This window comes from Anabrus simplex, chromosome 1, assembly GCF_040414725.1.
Source record: "Anabrus simplex isolate iqAnaSimp1 chromosome 1, ASM4041472v1, whole genome shotgun sequence".
NCBI lineage: Eukaryota > Metazoa > Arthropoda > Insecta > Orthoptera > Tettigoniidae > Anabrus > Anabrus simplex.
In genome coordinates, this window is record NC_090265.1 from 888550779 (window position 1) to 888575034 (window position 24256).

The window sequence follows — 24256 nt, forward strand, 5'->3', positions numbered from 1 at the left end:
GCTGAAAGCTTGAGGAAGTGGAAAGGATGGTAAATATACTCCATTGTCATAAAGCAGCAGGAATAGATGAAATTAGACCTGACATGGTGAGTATAGTGGGAAGGCAGGGATGAAATAGCTTCATAGAATAATAAGATTAGCATGGAATATTGGTAAGGTACCTTTAGATTGGACAACAGCAGTAATTTCACCTATCTATAAGCAAGGGAACAGGAAGGATTGCAACGACTATCAAGGTATCTCATTGATTAGTGTACGAGGCAAAGTATTCACTGGCATCTTGGAAGGGAGAATGCGATCAGTCGTTGAGAGAAAGTTGGATGAAAACCAGTGTGGTTTCAGACCACAGAGAGGCTGTCAGGATCAGATTTTCGGTATGCGCCAGGTAATTGAAAAATGCTACGAGAGGAATAGGCAGTTGTGTTTATGTTTTGTAGATCTAGAGAAAGCATATGACAGGGTACCAAGGGAAAAGATGTCTGCCATACTGGGGGACTATGGAATTAAAGGTCGATTATTAAAATCAATCAAAGGCATTTATGTTGACAATTGGACTTCAGTGAGAATTGATGGTAGAATGAGTTCTTGGTTCAGGGTACTTACAGGGGTTAGACAAGGCTGTAATCTTTCACCTTTGCTGTTCGTAGTTTACACGGATCATCTGCTGAAAGGTATAAAATGGCAGGGAGGGATTCAGTTAGGTGGAAATGTAGTAAGCAGTCTGGCCTATGCTGATGACTTGGTCCTAATGGCAGATTGTGCCGAAAGCCTGCAGTCTAATATCTTGCAACTTGAAAATAGGTGCAATGAGTATGGTATGAATATTAGCCTCTTGAAGACTAAATTGATGTCAGTAGGTAAGAAATTCAAGAGAATTGAATGGCAGATTGGTGATACAAAGCTAGAACAGGTCGATAATTTCAAGTATTTAGGTTGTGTGTTCTCCCATTATGGTAATATAGTAAGTGAGATTGAATCAAGATGTAGTAAAGCTAATGCAGTGAGCACGCAGTTGTGATCAGCAGTATTATGTAAGAAGGAAGTCAGCTCCCAGATGAAACTATGTTTACATCGGTCTGTTTTCAGACCAACTTTGCTTTACGGGAGCGAAAGCTGGGTGGACTCGGGATGTCTTGTTCATATGTTAGAAGTAACAGACATGAATGTAGCGAGAATGATTGCTGGTACAAACAGGTGGGAACAATCGCAGGAGGGTACTCGGAATGAGGAGATAAAGGCTAATTTAGGAATGAACTCGATGGATGAAGCTGTACTCATAAACCGGCTCCGATTGTGGGGTCATGTGAGGTGAATGGAGGAGGATAGGTTACCTAGAAGATTAATGGACTCTAGACCAAGACGACAATGGTTAGACTCAGTTTCTACGTACATATGTATGTATGTATGTATGTATGTATGCATGTATGTATGTATTGAACCCGACAGGGGCATGATCCAAGGACCTTAGGTTGATATCGATCTCCGTAATTACGCACGCAATGCTATTAAAGGGAAAGAACGCTGAAAATGATTAATATTCATATTATTAATAGAGGTCATACCAAAACTAATTAATATTCATACCATTGTGATAGATAAATTGTGTATTTTAAAATTATTCTACGAGATTTCTTTGTCTGCGACTTATTGCGCAGTATTATCCTTTGTGTAGCGGGGGCCCGGCAGATGAAGCCAAGCTAACTTAGACCCGGGAGGGGTTACGAATGGGGATTCCCTGTGACATCACTCGAGAGAAGACATCCCTCCTCAAGACTCACAGAATGAGGGGAAACTAACTTTTTCGAAACGGAATATAGGAGCCATCTTGGAATCGGACTGGCCAACTTAATTACCTACGAGATAGAAAATTAATAAAACTCGAATTAGGGGCTCATCTCCCGATTTAAAAGGGATAAATGTCATTGGGACATTTATTTAGAGTGTTTAATGTCCTCTTCCGTGATAACTTTCAGCCGAAGAAAGAATACTGTGTTGTTTCTGCGTGGAAAAGTACTGGGGCCATCTGTTTAGTCTCACGACAGCTCCTCGAGATCGGGACTTCACCCCGTGTGGTAGGGGAAGCAGAACATATTTTAATTAATTTAAAGAGATTCACCGAAGGATAATTGAGTGGTTATGTCTCAATCGCACCAACTAGATATTGGTCACCGGTCACCCGTACTATCCTACCTCGAGTACGCCGGGAATAGGCGCTACGCAAATTAGTGGAAGGGGTATCGCTCCCTAGTAAAAACTACTGCCGGAAGGGACAAGCGTTCAGTCGGGGTTTGCGGCTTATCGACGGCGAAGCTATGCTCCGTTAAGCCCTCGTTAGGTCTTTGTTCAAGTGAAATTAATTCCTATTTTAAGTGAAATAATACAATTTGCATAAACAGTGTTTAGTTTGATTTCTGTGACGCCAGTGTTAACTTTTTGGAAAACCGTGACGTGAAAAGTCATATTATTATGATTACTATAATATAATAATCTTACGTAGTCGCATAGGAGATCGTGACCGGACGTTCACATTGAACGCTGTTAACCGGAGTGTGACTTAAACAGTGACGTTGTGTCTGTACAGGATTAAGTGTTAGCGGCTCCAACATCATCAAACAATGGCTCATCAACTTCAAGATGGAACGGTAATGGAAGTCATCACCGTGGTGCCCATGGAGGAGGAGTAAACTCAGAATGGACTTTCCGAGTTGACGAAGGCATCATCATGTGATAGAGATGAGTACAAAGTTCTAATATCTGGCATGCATAGAAGGGATGGGAATATTTATTGTAAACTGACGCTATAAGAGATTTAAAGATGTAGTCATGTTGAAATAGAGCGCCGGAATGGGCGCGTAGTAATTAAGTCTTAGCTTAGGAAACCGACTACAGGTCTGAGTAATCGAGTGTAAATAATTAAGGGAATATAATACTTTAGATTTGCATGGGATAGAGATTCATTCATTTATTTCTTTCTTGGGAGATTCTGTTTGTTTACGAGCGTCAGAAGACCCGTAATAATTAGTTTATGGGAGTGCAGTGAGAGTAGTTATTAGAGTATTCATTATTTTGATAAGTGTATGGTATGTGAAACGGTAAGTGCTATAGTACGTAAGGCACGCAGCTGCGAGATTCAATGGCCGGACTGACAGCCACGACAGCAACTCCACCCTTTGAAATACTTAGATAGGGAGTGATAAGTTTAAATTGATTCTGTGATTAAATATACCAGGAAGTGATCATAATAAGTGTGTTAAACATCGATTCGTGTGAAAATTAATTAATTAATGCATGTATTGCCGTGTGATAATGTAGCCATGTGCCGACCATCGATTAATTAGCAGTCAGTAATCAGATGTTAATTGCTGCGCGAGTGCTTAAGTGTGTTGTAGTTGCTGAATAGATTCCGCACGATGACCATGCATAAGTAAGGTAGCGGGTAGGCTATGTAGGACGGCAATAATAATAATAATAAATATAATAATAATAATAATAATAATAATAATAATAATAATAATAATAATAATAACAATCAGGCAAAGATTACCATTATGATACGGGAGTCGTGTTGTAAAAAATGATATGATACTGCTGGGTAGATATGTGTTTGATTCAAAGTGATTTGCGCGAGTCTGGTAAGGCTGCAGGATATTGGAGATGTACTTCCGAGTGAAATGTTACGGTTCCCTTTGGAAAGGGAAGGTTATGTGGGTGTTGACCTTAGGGGAGGGTCAACCGCCGTCTGGCCTTGGCCCAGTGTGTTTCTTTTTTGTTTGAATGTCCCGTAAGTGAGGAAGGAGGGACTTGGCTGTGAAAATGAACTTGGTTTCTTTCAACGGCGAAATAATGTGATTTACCTAACACACCAGAGCAGCGTAATAATTAGCAAGCGACCCGGCCGATAATGGTAATGTTTGCCAATGAATCGTTGTTAATTGTACGAGTATAATTAGATAGGGATTACAGGACCCTGCCTTCATCGCAAGAGGTTGTCAGTTCGATGCTCAACGTAGGCATTGGAGGCCTACAGTGTCAGAAGGAAGATCAAGTGCCTTTTACGTATTTTTCTTGCATATCATGTACCATGAATGTGTTTTTATGTCATGTGTGGTTGTACATAAGGTCAGTGGTGGTTCTGTCCATCAGCTCGACGATGCCTAGAATAGCGAGGGTCGGTTCGATCCCAGGTGTTGTATCATATGTGTGTATTTTCATTTTTTCGTCATTTCATTGGGAAATCTAGGTCTTTATTAGAATAGGGATTGCTCAGACGTGTGGTCGGACGCATGTTAGTTTTATGTGTTAGCGATAATATAGCCTCAGTGTTATGATAAAATTTCCATTCGCTATATGTCACGATACATCGCTTCGCGATAACGTACTCGTTTCTATCACGTATAACGGACAGAGGTCCACAAACAACCTACAACAAGCATTTGTACATTTTAATGTAATTCATTACTGTTATTTAATGCATCATTTCCCATTATCATTAAGGTTCAATAAACCGGTTTGTGAGTTAAATATTTTAATTCGAATATGTTCTCATTTTTAGTTATATGCCCCGCTTCTCCTCCCATGTACGCCTATAAGCTTACTTTAGTTCAGCGCCTATTTATTTTTTTCTTCTCGACCTGTCAGCGACCCTGTAGATCTCATGCCGGTGCCAGTCAGGTAGGAGACGGGTGCATATAATAAATGGCGCGTCCAACGTGGTGCTAGATAAAAGGGCGTAAGTGAACTGTGGGGCTCGATATGTCCGTAAATAAGGGCTACCCAGATGTAGGAAATTTAGCGCCATAGTAGACATGGTAGCTGAGCAACGTACGGCCCAAGGTGGGACATGTTTTACGGTTTAATGGACGTATTTTCATGTTTAATAGGCGCATAATTATCCCACCTATCGCATACTATTAATGCGAAGATAGGGGCGTGTTGTGTCGTTTAATAGGCAAGGCATACTTGTGCGGCTTCCAGGAGTGGGCACGATTATTTTGGTAACCCATGTCTGCTTCTGACATTTCCACGCGAGGCCCAGTTCATTATAGTTGAATAAGTGACACCTTGATGTCCATCTTAAATCGTTTTATGAATGAGAACACAGTCATGGTCCAATGATATGGGCAGAGCCATGACATTCGCGTCAGCAGGGGCGTATCCAAAATTCAAGGGGATTGGTTCGAATCCCGGGAAACAATAAAATGAATTTCCCATAAGTGAGGTTCGAAGTGAATAGTGGCTCTTTCTTAGTGCATATCTATTCACGGATATTAGCCAGTGGTGTGTGTTTCTTCACCAAACAACCTGCTATTAGGAAATATATTTTATGTTAGCATAACCGTGGATGAGAAGAGGTAACCTCACGCCTTCTTCCTCTTTTTCGAGTGGCAGTAGGTTGATTTCATGGGTTCAGTTTGAGATTCTGATGACTTTGTGAGTTTGAAGGACCTCAAGGCTGAGGGCATGGGTTGATTTACTGGCACTATACCACATGTGTTGGTATTTAAAATCGAGCCCAATTTTAGAATTACAGGCCAACCGGCAAGTTTGTTAATAGAATTTGAGGGCTAATATTATAATCATTTTCGGAAATTTCCCGTTGCTTTTCATATACATTTCATGAACCTTAATGATGTTAGGCAGTTAGGCAGCTTCAATGATAGCCGTTTTTGAGGCTTAATTTGCAATGGTAATTAAAGTTAATTTTTTTTTTATTTTGAAGCTGGAAGAACGTAAAGTTTGGATAGAGGAATCTTTTCTTTTAAAATAAATAATAATTATATATTGTTGTGGATTGTTGATGCCGACGTTAGCGAGGGGGGTCCTGTCATCTCAAAGGATAGCGACATGGATAGTGAAGCCGTGCGGGCTTTGATGGAGGAGATTAGGGAGATTAAGAACAGCGTGAAGGACGATTTAAAGAAAAGTAGTGAGGAGACGCGGAGTGCGCTTGAAAATAAGATGGAAGAGAGCAGGAAGGCGATGGAAAATAAGATGGAGGAGAATATTGCGCAGATCAGGGACAGCGTGAAGGACGATATTAAGACGCTTGAAAATGAATGCAAACAGGGGCGCGCGGAGGTCAGGGAACAACTAGAGAACTTTGACGGTAAATTAACACATTTTGAGGTTAAATTGGAAGAAAACCGAACCGAGACTAGTAAGATGATCGAGGAGAAATGCAGTAGTTTAATGAACAAAATTCAGGAGGTTCAACAACAATGCGAAAAGGGGGCTAAGGAACTAAGCGATAAAATAGACGCGGTTTCTCAGCTCAATGCCGTTGTTGAAATAAAGGTCGAGGGAATAGTTGAGCGGCTTGATCAGGTTGAGACCGGTATCGAGAGAGACATAACTCGCGTGAATGGCGAAGTCGTGGATGTCAAAGGGAAAATCGATCAGCTGAATGGTGAAATGGAACAGGTTAGGTCCAAAGCGAATGACTGCGACACGAAGATCGAAGAGATAAGGGAGCAGGTCGAGGATAATCAGACAAATATCAGGATCGTTGAAGAAAGGACGGAGAAAGCAATGGCGGTAATCGAGGCCCTGGACGAGAAGATTACGTCGGTATCGCAAGCAGCGCAGTCCGATACGAAACTAACTTTTGCCAGGTTACGGAAGGAAGTGTCAGGACAAATAGTAGGAGAGACTGCTAAACAGATCCACGAGTGGAGCGAAGAGAAAGGCTCGAAAATGATGGTGAAATTGGAGATCTACGAAGAACAAATTAACGCACTTCGCGAAGAAATAGAGGGAATGAAGAAATTAGACATTCAGGATGAACCACATTTCAAAATGGAAACAGCTGGAATGAAGAAAATGGAATTAGGTAGCGGATCGCACCAGTTAGGCTACAGTCTGTTCAAGGAACAATTACCTGGCAATGAAGAATATAAGTTACCGGCGATAGACGAGAGGACGTCGACCTTGCTTGGCCAAAATTCGTTACCTATGTATAGCCTCTTACGTTCGGCGGACGATAAGCCAAAGAAGTTCAAACCAGGCACTAGGACTACGCCAAAAAGTTCCTCCGCGAGGTAGATGATTATATGGCGGATCATCGGGTACCAGCGGATAGGAAATTACGAGTAGTGGAAAAATTCTTGGAAGACCAGGCCCTTGAATGGTTTAAAGCTTTCCGCTACTGTTTCGATAGCTACGAAGGCTTTAAGAAGCTATTTTTGGAAAAATACTGGGGTTTGGACACGCAGCAAGGGCTGAGGTTAGAGCTTTACTCGAGGAGGTACGCTTCGGGAGGACCCACGAGGTTCTGTGACTATTTCACGTCTCAGCTGGTGAAGATGCGCGAACTGGACAGCCCGCCGACAGAAAATGAATTAATAACCGCCATTACGAGGCAGTTCCCAGCTGACGTCCAGCGCATGTTGATTGCGGCAAACATTCGTACGGCAGTGGAAGCCGAGCACGTGTTAAGACAGTTGGATCAGACATCTCATGTCGGGCATGGTCGAGCTAGAAACGTAGAAGCCATCAACACGCTAAATGTTCGAGAGGGAGATCAGTCGGTAAACCGGAGTACTCAGGTGATAAGTACTCAGACTGACGCTCAGATAGGCAACCAGAACAGGAATAATAGGGATTGGAGATCTCCGAAGTGGGAAAACCACCAATGGAAGTATCGAAATGACCAGGGTAGGAGTCAATGGTATCAGTCAGGGAGATACAACCATGGACAGATCGGCGCACGAGGGCGACGACCTTACGAGAGAACACCCAATTCATACTGGGGTAACTGTGGTCGACAGAACAACAAACTGCGAGAATACTATCGGGGTGACCTAAATGACAGGAGAAATGAGTCACGCCGTTACGTCAGAGATCTGCAAGATACCCAGGCCGGAAACGATCGGTGGAAAGATTCGATGCATCAGTTTGCTAAGTCGGATGAGTGTCGAGGGGCAGAGATCCTCGAACTACAGGCACATAATGCGGCAAACCGTGCCAGTAATCTTGATCCCCGCGCACCACCATATTCAAGTGGAGGCGGAGGTCAGCTAAAAAAATTAGGAAAACCGAGTGAGGAGATAGTCGGATTTTCGAGGACTACCGACGCAAAGGGGAAACCGTGGACATCCGTGACCATCGCATCTTGGATAGTCCAGCCCGGTGATCTCGTTGAATATCCCGTTCAGGCATGTCCAAAACCAATTAGAGCGTTACCCGTCATTTATGTCCGTGTCAACCAGTTGCTGGTTCGTTGCCTCGTAGACACAGGCGCGAGCGTCAGCGTGGTATCTAAAGTATTAGTTAAAGAACTGGAATCGAAACAACATATACCAATCATTCCGATTTCGAATATTAAGGTTCGAGGAATAATTCCGGACCGCATAACTACATGCAATAGCCAGGCCTATCTAGATTTGGAAATTGGGAACAACCTCATATCACATCCATTTATAATTCTGACTAGAATGGAATATAATATCATCATTGGAGCTGATTTTCTCCGGGAATTCATAGCGGTCATTGACATGGACAAGAATGATATTAGATTCAGGAACGATTCAATTCAGGGAGATGTAAGGTTGAACGACTTCGAGGGACAACACGGGGAGGAGAAAATTTGGACCATGGAGATAGAACAATTGAAACATGAAGGAGGAGATTGCTTCCCAAATTGGGATGCCTATCGGGACGAGATGATCAAGGAGTTTGAAGGGATGATTTTCAAGTTAGAAGCGGAGAATGAAGGACCATCACTGGCGGAGGTAGTCCAAGAAAAGATTGACGAAGGGAAGATAGGGGAGGAAGACAAAGGCACATTACAGAAAGTCATAGAGAGACACGAAAATGTATTTGGTTCACGTCCAGGGAAAATTCCAAATTTCAAATATTCCTTAGTCGTCAACAATTGGGAACCATTCCGGCAACGACCATATCCGATACCTGAAAGGTTTCACGCTGGAGTGAAGAAAATTATACAGGAGATGGAAGATAACGGAATTATATCAAAATCACCCACACCATTTTTGAATCCGTTGGCCGTGGTGGAGAAGGGCAACGGTTCGTTGCGGGTTTGCCTCGACGCGCGAGCAATAAACCAGCGATTAATCCCACAGTATGACCAGGCCCCGTGTATAAAAGAGGTCCTTAAGAAGTACCGGGGCATGAAACTATTTAGTGGAGTTGATCTGACATCATCATTTCATCACGTTGAACTTGACCCAGCCACCAAAATTTTGACCGGGTTTCTGTTTGATGGGCAAACCTACGTTTTTAACCGGTTACCTTTCGGATTGAAAATAGCAGGGTCAGCGCTCATTAGGGCACTAGATCGTAACCTCAGTGACGAAGTTAAACAGTTTTGCGGTGAGGTACGTGGATGACATCCTTATTGCATCTGAAATTTTGCCAGAGCACCTGGAGAAACTTGATAAACTATTAGCTGATTTAGAAAGGAACAACTTCAAGGTGAACCTACCCAAGTCTAATTTCTGCCAAAGGAGTATCCTATTCTTAGGTCATGTGATCGACTCAGAAGGAATTATGCCCAATCCTGTTAAATTAAAGGCAATTCAAAATTTTCCGAAGCCGACGAAAGTGAAACATGTCAGGCAGTTTTTAGGAGTTTGTAACTTTTTCGCGGATCATTGTCCGAAATACACCAGTATAGTTGCGCCATTACAAGATCTCCTCAAGAAAAACAATAGGTGGAAATGGGACCTCGCATGCGATGAAGCATTTGCTAAAGCAAAGGATCTGTTGGCCCATAGTGTAAAATTAGGATATACGGACTATACACAAAAGTTTATTGTGCAAACTGATGCGTCTATTATAGGAGTTGGGGCAGTACTATATCAAGAGACGCCCGGACCCGAACAGAGGATCACCTATTTGGCGTTCATGAGTCGCAAATTAGGGTCGCATGAGTTGAAATACACCGTGACCGAACTAAAGATGCTCGCGATCGTGACCGCTCTTAACCATTGGAAGAAATACATTTATGGGTATCCAATTGTGTTAAGGACGGATCACAAAGCTCTGACGTTCATGATGAAATCTGCATTAACAAGCGAGAGAGTCAGCCGGTGGTGCTTGTTTGTGCAGCAATTCGACATTACAGTTGAGCACTGCGCCGGAAAGGCAAATGTAATTGCAGATGCCCTCAGTAGAAATCCAGATCCGGAACCTATCGTGGTTAACCAAATACAGTTGATAGAACAAGGGGACCGCGAAATCATAGAAAGGCTGCGGACTATTGGTGAAGAACAGCAGAAATGTCCGGAAATGAAGAAGTTGATCGATTTCCTCCAACGTAGAATACAGCCAGGGACGGATGAATACCGTGAACTTCAGAAAAGATCCGAGAAGTACCAATTTTTTAATGGCATGCTGCATAAATTCGTGGACAAGGACCACACGCAATTCAGGATCGTGATTCCAACGACGTTGCAGGTTGATTTAGTTTGGCTCGCTCATCACGTTACAGGTCACGCAGGGAGAGATAAAGTGATTGCTACACTTCGGGAAACTTTTATCTGGAAAAATTTGAGGAAAACTGTTCAGCAGGTACTCCTTACTTGCGACATTTGCCAACGAGTAAAACCCAATCCATACCTACTTAAGCAAAAACCGAAGCCGTTGTTGCCAAGTAAACCTCGGGAACTGTTCGCTTTAGACTTTTACGGACCACTTCCCAAGGGAAAGAGAGGGCTTCAATACATTTCGGTATGCGTGGATGTGTTTTCAAAATTCGTCACTCTCTGTCCAATCCAGAAGGCAAACACTAGAGCCGTCATAAATCAGTTGAAGACTAAAATCATACCACGTATGGGCAAGCCCGAATGTGTCCTCACTGATCATGGGTCGCAGTTCACATCGGGAAACTTCAAGCGAGACATCGACAACTTAAACATCAAACATCATCTAAGTTCAATTAGGCATCCGGAGTCGAATCCCGCAGAACGGATAATGCGAGAAATCGCAAAATTTTGCCGTATTTACTGTCCTAGACAACATTGGCGTTGGGTGGACGTGATTCCTGCTATCACAGAAAGTATCAACGGCACTATCCACGAATCCACCGGCCAAATTCCGTCAGTGATTCATTTCGACAGTTTTCCAAAGAGACCATGGCACGAGGTCTTAAAATGTCCGCAGGATCCTAGGCTATCGGTTGAGCTATGCATACAGGAGACAGCAAAACATTTGAAGGCCCAAGCAGAGCGAAGATTACGTCGTCTCCGTAACAAGAGGTACCATCGACCACTGCACGTAGGGGAACTTGTTCTCGTTAAACGACCAACAGTTTCCGATCCACCTAACAAGTTCTACCACAAGTTCGCTGAACTGTACATCGGTCCTTACCGAGTCATCCAGAACCTCGACAACAACGCGTACAAGGTGCAAAGCATGGACGGCGCGACCGAAACCATCTACAACACGGCAAATCTGAAGTACCATACGTCCGGAGGCAACTTAGAAGACGTGGACAACGCTGAAGAACTTGGGGAAACGGAAGAAGAAGACGATGAGGAAGACGGAGAAGAAGATCGACGTGACGTGTCAGATGAAGAGTCGGGACCAAATGAGGAAGCCGAAGAAGTCAATTATTTAGAGAATTTGTTTTCACAGAGAGATCTTGGGGATGAAGAATGTCCAGAATGTCAGTACCTGGAGAACTACAGAGAAGCATTGCGTCAGATAGCATATTATTTGGAAAGAGAGAACCAGGAACTTCGCCAGAAAGCAAAGGTTTGGAAACAGTTGTGAATCGATATTGCCAATTGAATATTTAGCGACGAAATGTGTCCAGTGCCTGTACCCATTTCTTCTCGGGAAGAGGGGAATATGAACCCGACAGGGGCATGATCCAAGGACCTTAGGTTGATATCGATCTCCGTAATTACGCACGCAATGCTATTAAAGGGAAAGAACGCTGAAAATGATTAATATTCATATTATTAATAGAGGTCATACCAAAACTAATTAATATTCATACCATTGTGATAGATAAATTGTGTATTTTAAAATTATTCTACGAGATTTCTTTGTCTGCGACTTATTGCGCAGTATTATCCTTTGTGTAGCGGGGGCCCGGCAGATGAAGCCAAGCTAACTTAGACCCGGGAGGGGTTACGAATGGGGATTCCCTGTGACATCACTCGAGAGAAGACATCCCTCCTCAAGACTCACAGAATGAGGGGAAACTAACTTTTTCGAAACGGAATATAGGAGCCATCTTGGAATCGGACTGGCCAACTTAATTACCTACGAGATAGAAAATTAATAAAACTCGAATTAGGGGCTCATCTCCCGATTTAAAAGGGATAAATGTCATTGGGACATTTATTTAGAGTGTTTAATGTCCTCTTCCGTGATAACTTTCAGCCGAAGAAAGAATACTGTGTTGTTTCTGCGTGGAAAAGTACTGGGGCCATCTGTTTAGTCTCACGACAGCTCCTCGAGATCGGGACTTCACCCCGTGTGGTAGGGGAAGCAGAACATATTTTAATTAATTTAAAGAGATTCACCGAAGGATAATTGAGTGGTTATGTCTCAATCGCACCAACTAGATATTGGTCACCGGTCACCCGTACTATCCTACCTCGAGTACGCCGGGAATAGGCGCTACGCAAATTAGTGGAAGGGGTATCGCTCCCTAGTAAAAACTACTGCCGGAAGGGACAAGCGTTCAGTCGGGGTTTGCGGCTTATCGACGGCGAAGCTATGCTCCGTTAAGCCCTCGTTAGGTCTTTGTTCAAGTGAAATTAATTCCTATTTTAAGTGAAATAATACAATTTGCATAAACAGTGTTTAGTTTGATTTCTGTGACGCCAGTGTTAACTTTTTGGAAAACCGTGACGTGAAAAGTCATATTATTATGATTACTATAATATAATAATCTTACGTAGTCGCATAGGAGATCGTGACCGGACGTTCACATTGAACGCTGTTAACCGGAGTGTGACTTAAACAGTGACGTTGTGTCTGTACAGGATTAAGTGTTAGCGGCTCCAACATCATCAAACAATGGCTCATCAACTTCAAGATGGAACGGTAATGGAAGTCATCACCGTGGTGCCCATGGAGGAGGAGTAAACTCAGAATGGACTTCCCGAGTTGACGAAGGCATCATCATGTGATAGAGATGAGTACAAAGTTCTAATATCTGGCATGCATAGAAGGGATGGGAATATTTATTGTAAACTGACGCTATAAGAGATTTAAAGATGTAGTCATGTTGAAATAGAGCGCCGGAATGGGCGCGTAGTAATTAAGTCTTAGCTTAGGAAACCGACTACAGGTCTGAGTAATCGAGTGTAAATAATTAAGGGAATATAATACTTTAGATTTGCATGAGATAGAGATTCATTCATTTATTTATTTCTTGGGAGATTCTGTTTGTTTACGAGCGTCAGAAGACCAGTAATAATTAGTTTATGGGAGTGCAGTGAGAGTAGTTATTAGAGTATTCATTATTTTGATAAGTGTATGGTATGTGAAACGGTAAGTGCTATAGTACGTAAGGCACGCAGCTGCGAGATTCAATGGCCGGACTGACAGCCACGACAGCAACTCCACCCTTTGAAATACTTAGATAGGGAGTGATAAGTTTAAATTGATTCTGTGATTAAGTATACCAGGAAGTGATCATAATAAGTGTGTTAAACATCGATTCGTGTGAAAATTAATTAATTAATGCATGTATTGCCGTGTGATAATGTAGCCATGTGCCGACCATCGATTAATTAGCAGACAGTAATCAGATGTTAATTGCTGCGCGAGTGCTTAAGTGTGTTGTAGTTGCTGAATAGATTCCGCACGATGACCATGCATAAGTAAGGTAGCGGGTAGGCTATGTAGGACGGCAATAATAATAATAATAAATATAATAATAATAATAATAATAATAATAATAATAATAATAATAATAACAATCAGGCAAAGATTACCATTATGATACGGGAGTCGTGTTGTAAAAAATGATATGATACTGCTGGGTAGATATGTGTTTGATTCAAAGTGATTTGCGCGAGTCTGGTAAGGCTGCAGGATATTGGAGATGTACTTCCGAGTGAAATGTTACGGTTCCCTTTGGAAAGGGAAGGTTATGTGGGTGTTGACCTTAGGGGAGGGTCAACCGCCGTCTGGCCTTGGCCCAGTGTGTTTCTTTTTTGTTTGAATGTCCCGTAAGTGAGGAAGGAGGGACTTGGCTGTGGAAATGAACTTGGTTTCTTTCAACGGCGAAATAATGTGATTTACCTAACACACCAGAGCAGCGTAATAATTAGCAAGCGACCCGGCCGATAATGGTAATGTTTGCCAATGAATCGTTGTTAATTGTACGAGTATAATTAGATAGGGATTACAGGACCCTGCCTTCATCGCAAGAGGTTGTCAGTTCGATGCTCAACGTAGGCATTGGAGGCCTACAGTGTCAGAAGGAAGATCAAGTGCCTTTTACGTATTTTTCTTGCATATCATGTACCATGAATGTGTTTTTATGTCATGTGTGGTTGTACATAAGGTCAGTGGTGGTTCTGTCCATCAGCTCGACGATGCCTAGAATAGCGAGGGTCGGTTCGATCCCAGGTGTTGTATCATATGTGTGTATTTTCATTTTTTCGTCATTTCATTGGGAAATCTAGGTCTTTATTAGAATAGGGATTGCTCAGACGTGTGGTCGGACGCATGTTAGTTTTATGTGTTAGCGATAATATAGCCTCAGTGTTATGATAAAATTTCCATTCGCTATATGTCACGATACATCGCTTCGCGATAACGTACTCGTTTCTATCACGTATAACGGACAGAGGTCCACAAACATCCTACAACAAGCATTTGTAAATTTTAATGTAATTCATTACTGTTATTTAATGCATCATTTCCCATTATCATTAAGGTTCAATAAACCGGTTTGTGAGTTAAATATTTTAATTCGAATATGTTCTCATTTTTAGTTATATGCCCCGCTTCTCCTTCCTTGTACGCCTATAAGCTTACTTTAGTTCAGCGCCTATTTATTTTTTTCTTCTTGACCTGTCAGCGACCCTGTAGATCTCATGCCGGTGCCAGTTAGGTAGGGGACGGGTGCAGTATGTATGTATGTATGTATGTATGTATGTATGTATGTATGTATGTATGTATGTATGTATGTATGTATGTATGTATGTATGTATGTATGTATGTATGTATGTATGTATGTTTGAGTTTTCCAGCATTTGAATTTTTCAGGGTGCTTTCTCACTGAAATTCGTCGTCCATTGTAACTCAGGTTTACTGGGCACACAGTATTTATGTCCCAACAACAGCCCACAAGTCTCTTCCTTTTCAAGTTTAAATGAACTACTAGTCCCCTCAACCTTATCAGCGGCAATCTGAGTCATGAACAGAATTATGCAAACTAGGTTGGAAAATCCCTTGGTATCTTGTGAGTAAACGGAGTCACTAACAGCAATCCCAGGCAACTAGAATTCTCAGAATGTACACAAATTAGAACATAAGACAACCATAACAAAAGGATTGGAAAGAGCCCTGTACAGAAGAATTAACTTGGCTACTACATCATTTTTATGTACGGTACATTTCTTTCCCTCTTTTCCTTGGACTCGAAATATTTACAAAATGCACAAGGGCTTTCTGTATGTCTGCAGAATTGTTTTAAAAGAAAGTATGACATAGCTGGGTGTAAAAACTTTTCCTGGAACAAGTAAACTCTCTGGAATTTCAGGTGTCCACTTAAATGAGGCTTATTTAACATGTGTCCATGTAAAATAAAATTGGTTCCATTGAAAAATGTCCATATAGGGACATATAGGGAGGTGTCTGCTGAATAAAGGTGTCTGTTAGGGTAGGTTCTACTGTACTTTTATTAATATTCAATAAAATGTTACAGAACATAATAAAATTGTGGGGCTCTGTTACTTTTAAGAAAAGTAACCTAATTCTAATCAAGTTCGATTTACTAACTCCTTGCATGTACGATATACCTAAATTCCCGCATATGCCTTACTGCCTAAGTTTTAAGCTAGGATTTTCAGAAAAATATTGTGATATATCCATGAGATATATGTGCCACTGTAACTGTGCAACTCGTGGTGGTTATTATATGAGGGGAAACCAATGATGAAAGAAGGAGGCAAGAGAGATTCTGCCTGTGGGTGGAATAGCCAAGCACCTCCATTACAATTTTTTCTACTTCAGGTTATCTCTGAGTGATCAATTTGCCAGCCTCCATCATCATTCTCATCTCACAGGGGAGCTCTAGCTCAGAATGAGCCAAGGCTTGTTGAGAAGCAAATGACTTCACCGTACATTGTAACTGTAGCCTTGCTGAAGCGACTTATTTTCCCAGAAGATTAGAAAGTATAATTTGTTCATCCTGTTTTAATGATAACTTTAATAAATGGTCAATTTGTAGGCAAAAGAATAATAGATAGGCTGTATTTAGTACTTACACAACAATATTAAATACACCTATTTAAAGCCAACCTCTACAAACTATGAAGTTTTTCTCTTATTATGTTACAATAAGTGATAGTGTGAGAAGTAAACTCATTTAGTGTAGGTTCAATAAATAGATTTAGTGACTGCGATATTAGTTATGTTTAACTCAATGCCACCTGTGAACTAAAAGTGAACAAGCGGCTGCATGTGCAAGCAAGGGAGATGATTTATGGAGTGACGAAGTTCATGGAAAAAGAAGCCAAACATGGACTCACTATACCACTGCAGTCAGCTCTAGTGATTATTTCAGACACAACAGGAGTGTCTAAGTCCTTTGTCAGTAAAATGAAGCATGAAGACATTTATATTGAAAATAAGGGGGCTGGCTGTATAACATTAAAACTTACAGACTTCTTGTTTTTGAGTATGTTTTAAACTTTTAAAAATGTATTGTGTTCAGAGTTTTGAATAATTTGCACACAATTTTTCTCTTGGTTTGGTTATTCACAATTTATGCTAGACTTTCTCTTTTATGTCATAAACAAAGAAACTCATGCCACACTGTGCTGCAATAGAATTTCTCTATCATGACATGAACAATAAACTAATGCCAGACTGTGTTAGAACAAGGTCAACACTTGACCAGTTTGAATGTAATCATGATGATGAAGAAATTTGATTCTGTATTAATTTGTGTGTATTAAGTAGTGTTTTGTTACAACCATTATTTATTGTTTATTCATTCGTTAATGAAGTGATCTTTGTTATTCAAATATTCCAAATCACATCCATCCATCCTAACTCGTCTTCTGGTATAACACAGCCATGACACAACTACAGGCAGTCATATATGGTGGGGAACAGTGGTGAACAGACGCAAGTAAAGTATTTGACAGAAAATGCGGAGACGCTATGCGAGGCAAGACAGCAGCCAGCTGTGAGCAATGACGTGTACCGGCTCACTGAAATCTTAACTGATGTTTTTGAGATCAGTCACAGTGTCTGACATCAGACAATTGCAGAGTTACTGGGGCCGCTGTTCAGTGAAATAAAATGTGCTTCCTATTCTTCTATATCGAATATAAATACTGTATATATTTTCAAACATGTTCAATATTTTATCAGAAAAGCTAATGTGCACACTCAACTTCCTGAAAAATACCTGAAAATTCCTCTAGATGGGGAAATCTTTGATCCTAAGCTTGATTCACAGGAAGATGACATCATAGTACTGTATGGAAAAAATGTACCACACAAAGAAATTTATATTTTCTGAGTTTGAATGTTCATTTATTGAAATTCACCATTTACCCTAGTCGAGTTGGGGGCAAATATTCCTCCATTCAATTCTATTGTAACTCTCCATTCCACTTCACTGATCTTTTTTTCCTATTGCCATTTCATAGTTAAACTTTGGCCTTTCCATTCATATGTTTAATCTACTACAATCCAAAGCTGTGTGTCAGTTGTTTTGTTAGTTAAGTTCTAGAGTTATTCTTGAAATGAAAGGTGTATTCATTTTTTAAAATCTGCATTTTTTTCTCAAAACATGTTTTTGTAAGGGTGCCAATGGCTAATAGTAAATAAACAATTTCCTATTCAGGACAAACCAGAGATAAGACTTGCTCACAGAAGAATGGAGATAAGATAAATGGCAGCACTTTTTGAGAGAATTAACATTTACCAATGTAATTTACTGAAATATGTAGAACATACACAGTACAAAGTCTTCATAATGTTCAATTTAGTAAAAAGGACTACTACTGTTGGCATAAACAAGGGTTTCAATTTGGTCTGTTATGAAGATTTACTACTTTAACATCACTAAACTGCAAAAGATTTAGGACTATATATATTAGCGGGTAACTAAATTGGAGCCCAGTATGACTGATCAGTAATCATTTCCCCAAACTAAGGCACTAAAAATTACAGAAAAACTATTTTTTAAACTATGACCAGTTCAGTCATCTAGGATTTTTAATGTACATTCAACTCACAACTCCATTCATTGCACGCAATTTATCTTACCTTTCCCAAATAATATTTATAGCCCTTGAAATGTATTTTTAAAATCTGCTTCATTATCATATAAGGAACAATATCACCTGTTAAAGAGCATGGTCATAAATTACATCATCTCAAAAATGCCCAAAGTTTCAAAACCTTTCCAATTATGGAACAATGTTACTGTAACTATTAAAATATTATAACTATAATCATAGGGATTCACCTTGTGCTGAGGTGGAGCCTCCTGTTTGAAAGTAGTCGACAGGATGATGGGTGGTACCATACACCACGATGACCACCGTTCTGGATCCTGCCCAGCATGGATCGCCTTTGTGTCAAATCCAGGTTCCTGGACCAAATATCCCTCTCCAGACATTTTCTGAAACAAAAACGTAATTCCTGAATCCAGGAAAATTGGCTTTACGTATTATGGTTCTTGCTGCTGCTGCTTTATACATCATGGTCAATGGGCCCTTCTATACTTCATGTGTGTCAAGGCTGTCTAATAACCTGTATGGTAAACCTCTCTGTACTGAAGGGCATATATAGACAGGGGGGTTCAGCAACCTGTTGCAATTTAGTTTTATGCATCCCGTCACATTTACTACAATTCTGAAATACGTACATTGGTCCCTCTCCCTAAACCATGGCAATATAAAGAGATTACATAAAATTAGCTTCATGGTCCGTATCGCACTTCAATAGATTCACAATTAAGTATTTATTTATTTTCCACCTAGTCGATACAATGATTGCTTAAGGCAATTTTTAATGGTCAAAAGAGATGCGTGATTATGGGCTAAGAACCTGCAGGAATCATGAGCACCACTATTAACTCATTGTGAGTACCCCGAATGAGCCTGTTAAGCGAGCACAGATACAAAGAATATGTACATTACAACAGGTGGTGCACACACAGACCAGGATATTGTAAAGACTGGAAACTGCACACTGCATGTCAAGCACTGCAATAGCTCACTTGGCAGAGGCATGGTGGGAGTTGTAATAGTGGACATTGCTCCAAGGTTTGAATCCCATGCAAGATTCTTCTTCTTATTTTTTGAGCCAATCGCATGGGATGTGGTGATGTTGCATACTCGATAGCTTCCACAGGCAGATTTATTTATCTCTTTAATCCATTTACCCTCCAGGGTTGATTTTTCCCTCAGACTCAGCGAGGAATCCCACTCTACCGCCTCAACGGCAGGTCTGGAGCATGAGACATTTGGTCGGGAATAAAACAGGGGCAGAGGACCAGTAGCTCGTCCAGGTGGCCTCGCCTGCTATGTAGAACAGGGGCCTTGTGGGGGATGGGAAGATTGGAAGGGATAAACAAGGAAGTGCAACATCTCAGTCAACTGGCTGGAAAAAAAATGCAGCGTGTGTGGGATTCAAACCTTTGAGCGCACCTCCACCAAGTGAGCGATTGTGAGGCTTGACATACAGCGCCCAGTTTCCAGCATATGCAATATTATGTTCCTGGTTTGTCTGTGCACCTGCTGTTGTAAGGTACGTATTCTTCATATCTGTGCTTGTTTTATGGATTTATTCGGGGTACTCGCAAATAATTAGTAGTGGTGCTCATATTTCCTGCTGGTTTTTAGCCTGTAACCACGTATTTCATTATATTTTCACAGTTTAGGGAGAGGGGCTGATATATTTTGGAATTGTAGTAAACACAACGGGATGTATGAAACTAAACTGCAAGGGGTTGGTGAACCATCCGGTATACACACTGTATATATTGGTGATTAATGGAGATGAGTATTGGGAAGAACAGGCTGTACAATTCCAGTGTTGTCCAGGTGTTATAGAAAATCACTACTAGAATGTCCTCATCCTGAATGGCCCAGGGAGGAATATTAACCAAATTCTCATCTGAGGTATGTTCCAAATACACAAGCAAATCCTAAATTAACAGCAGAGCTGGGAATCAAACCTAGTTCAACAGGACAGAAAGCTATTATGCTAACAGCTAGGTGAAAAGAGTGAGTGAGCTTTTTAACCTGACAGTGTTTGCAAGGCATGCAACTAATTCACTTAGTGAGAGTGGGAGCTTTAATAAATAATTTTTATTTCTTGAGGTGAACAAATATTAGTGTACAATTATGTGAGTATTCTTCTACTATTGCTAAATTAAAATATACTTAATTCCTGTGAATGATAAAGTTATCAGAATTAAAGAACCTGTGATTGCTTATCTTCCTTGCGACCATTTATAAATGAATGACCAATATATGATACTCCTTTTCATTTTATCAGCTAGCTTTCTTGCATAGAAGTGAACCATGAAAATGAAAACTTGATCCAGTTGGCAATGACGTAGTTTCTTTGGAGGCAATTCCCTTTTCTTTTGTTTAGGAACATTGTAACTAACATGTAATTTAGATTTTCCTCAAACCAATTAAAGCTCTGCTCCTTCCTAGAAGTGTTTTTAGAATGGAAGCAACTTAATTGGCCTCTGTGTTAAGTTTTAATTTATTTATTTCCTCTTAAGTTAGTAATAAGGGATTAGCCCTCTTTAAAAACCATGTAAAGTTCCTTCTATTTTTCCTTTTTAAGTGTAATTTGATATTGTCATCGTATGTAACACACATCTGTGGATGCTGTTAGAAATCACATTCATTTTGTAAATGCATTTGTTTACTTTCGTTATTGTTTCTTTTTGAGTCGGCCTTTTATATTGGTTTGTTAGTTTATTAAAAATGAAGTTGTCAAAGGGTAATTACCTTCTATCAATTTTTCTTTTACGAGTAATACACTCCATCTGCCTCATAGGGTTTCCATGCCGTTTCTCACATCTTTTGATAGTCGTCAAGTTTCCCAAGCTGTTTACTAGAGGTGGGAATGGAGCGAGTAATACCGATGAGTAATCCGGTTGTAGCGGTAGAACCCACCACCAATCCCCTCCGCTTAAAACTGCAAGTACTCACGGAGGACCAGAGCACTGTGTAGCACAGGTAACATGTTTAAAAAGGGGAGACCACGACATTCAAACTTTGTACACTTTTAGTAGTCCATTAGGACAAGATAATTTTCAAATAGTAAGGTGTAGTACTTAGGCGTTTTTGATCAAATAGCAAGAGAATTTTCGCGTTGAATATATACCAGTGCATTGCGGTCACGAGCATAAGGTGGCAACGGTCGAGTGATTAGTGATCAAGCTCCGTAATCGCTGGATCACTGGATCGAGTCCAGCTCAATGATTTTATGTTTTTCAACACTGGTCATATTATTTCATATACATTGTAGGTCAGAGCGTCCAGGTGCAAAGCAGTTCCGGGTACCTTACCCGATTTCACTGTCAGGTATGAGGGATTTCGCAAATCACGACAGGCATACATTTTCAGGAAAACTTTATGCATTTGGTTGTTTACTTGTTGATAATTATAAATAATATATATATTTGTAGTCCGCCTCTATGGTAGAATGATTAATGTGATTAGCTGCCACCCCCGGAGGCTCGGGTTCGATTCCCGGCTCCACCACGAAATTTTAAAAGTGGTACGAGGGCCGGAATGGGGTTCACTCAGCCTCGGAGGTCAACTGAGTAGAGGGGGTTCGATTCCCTCTTCAGCCAACCTCGAAGTGGTTTTCCGTGGTTTCCCATTTCTCATCCAGGCAAATGCCGGGATGTAGACCCCTACCTAACATAAGGCCACAGCCGCTTCCTTCCCTCTTCCTTGCCTATCTCTTCCAATCTTCCCATCCCTGCACAGGGCCCCTGTTCAGCTTAACAGGTGAGGCCACCTGGGTGAGGTACTGGTCATTCTTCCCAGTTGTATCCCCGACCCAAAGTCTCGCGCTGCAGGACACTGCCCTTGTGGTTGTAGAGGTGGGATGCATCGCTGAGTCCGAGGGAAAAACCAACCCTGGAGTGTTAACAGATTAAGAAAGAAAGAATGAAAGAAAGAGCCAAATGACATTGGAAGTCCAATAAAAGTCCATGCAAATACAACTTTTTAATTATATTACCTTTGAATTGTAATATATATGAACGAAAAGAACCAAAAAAAACGACAAGCGGAACTCGATCCAGCGAACCAGTGATTACGGAGCTTGAACGTTAACCCCTCGACCACTGCCGCTTCGTGGCCCTAATCGCAACGCACCGGTTCATATTAGACGCGAAAAGTTCTTTGCGATTTTCTCGAGAACGCCTTAGTAGTACAATTTACTATCTTGTCCTAATGGACTACTAAATGTGTACAAAGTTTGAAGATGCTCTGTGATCCGAACGTCGTGGCCTTCCCGTGTAAGTGTATTGCACCTGTATTCAATCTGCGCTTCTTTATTTGCGTCATAATTCCTTCACTTGTTGTGTTTTGTAGATAATGCAACGTATATTACATAATAATAATAATTGTGGTATTAGTTTGATATTTAATCCCATTTTATATGGTATTCATGTTTTAAGATATTTAATGAATTGAATACATTTTTACAGAAATTCGTACCGTCTGATGCATGGCAGTTCTTTGAAATTACTGATCGTAAAAATCAGCGAAATTGAACTTTTGCGGCCGCATTTATGCGCCGGGTAGTGGCGTAGGATCAAATTTGTGGGATCATATCAAGAGGCATCACAAGGGCGAAATGAGCTGGTCGACTTCTCCAGCAGAAAACAACATTGCTGTATTCAGCAAAACAGTTATGTTATGAGAAAAGGACAAAGAATTTACGTTGCAATACCAATAACGTATTTAAACGTGCCGCCACAGTACGTTCACTCGGTACAACCGGGTGATGACGTCACAACAACTGCTCCGCTCCGCACCGCTCCGTCCCCACCACTACTGTTTACGTTTTATGTTGCTTCGAGCCACCACCGTCTCGATCCTCTTATACTGCCTGCTCTATGCCACTAGTTTAACACAGGAAGGCGCGACTACCAATATTTCTCCAAGTCGCCGTAAGAGTGCAGCAGTAGACGCACAATCTTCGCTGTCAGTTTGGGTGTAGCACTGTGTTATTGGTGCATGAATGTGTGTGAAAACAAGTTATTTCGTACTATGAGTAAACGTGTCTGGTCACTTCCGTTCGTACAAGAGATATTTTGTATAGAACTGTGAAATGAATTAATTATGTTATGCTTATAGATATTTCAAAAGTGATTTTAAGGTGTTGGTACTTGTTTCTTTCCATTCGTGCAAGGTATATTTTTGTAGAACTGAAACTTCAGATTCCTTCCCCGAAATATTCAACTGTTGTATACCATTTTGCCAATCTCGGCAAGGTGGTTCGCAGCCAGAAAAGATACGACTCCATGAAATACCGTCTAGAAGGGAATTAAGAGAAAAGCGGCTGTTGGCTTTCTCTAGGCATCTGTGGCTTTTCACCTTATTTCAGAAGGTAATGGAGCCTGCGCGGCTCAGGCGACAGTGCGCCGGCCTCTCCCCGCTGGGTTCTGTGGTTCAAATCCCGGTCACTCCATTGAGATTTGTGCTGGACAAAGCGGAGGCGGGACAATTTTTTCTTCAAATACTCCGGGTTTCCCTGTCATATTTCATTCCAGCAACACTCTCGAATATCATTTCATTTCATCTGTCATTAATTAATCGTTGCCCTGGACAGGCTTCGGCAGCCGGCAAAATTCCTATCCTCGCTCCTAGATGAGGATTCATTCATTCCATTCCTGACCCGGTCGAATGACTGGAAACAGGCTGCGGATTTTTTCCAGAAGGTGATTAAAGCTGTGGAGGATAGTGGATTCCTTGCGATAAGAATTGTGACAGACAATCACATTTTGGACAACCTCAGATATCCAGACAATAATATTCCAATTAAACTAGAAACAGGAAATCAGATCCGAATTTGCGGGTACAAGGTTCGTGTTATT

General features: G+C 41.1%; 1 protein-coding gene across 3 annotated transcripts in view; it reads right to left on the bottom strand.

Annotated features, from left to right (window-relative positions):
- LOC136857695 (cystathionine gamma-lyase-like) overlaps positions 1–24256 on the bottom strand; it is a 182539-nt gene that overhangs the window by 82728 nt on the left and 75555 nt on the right. For all 3 annotated transcript variants that reach the window (XM_068225278.1, XM_068225277.1, XM_068225276.1), the window contains exon 2: positions 18641–18796. In XM_068225278.1, the coding sequence (XP_068081379.1) occupies positions 18641–18793 (153 nt within the window). In that variant the 5' untranslated portion in view covers positions 18794–18796. The remainder of the gene's footprint in view (positions 1–18640; positions 18797–24256) is intronic.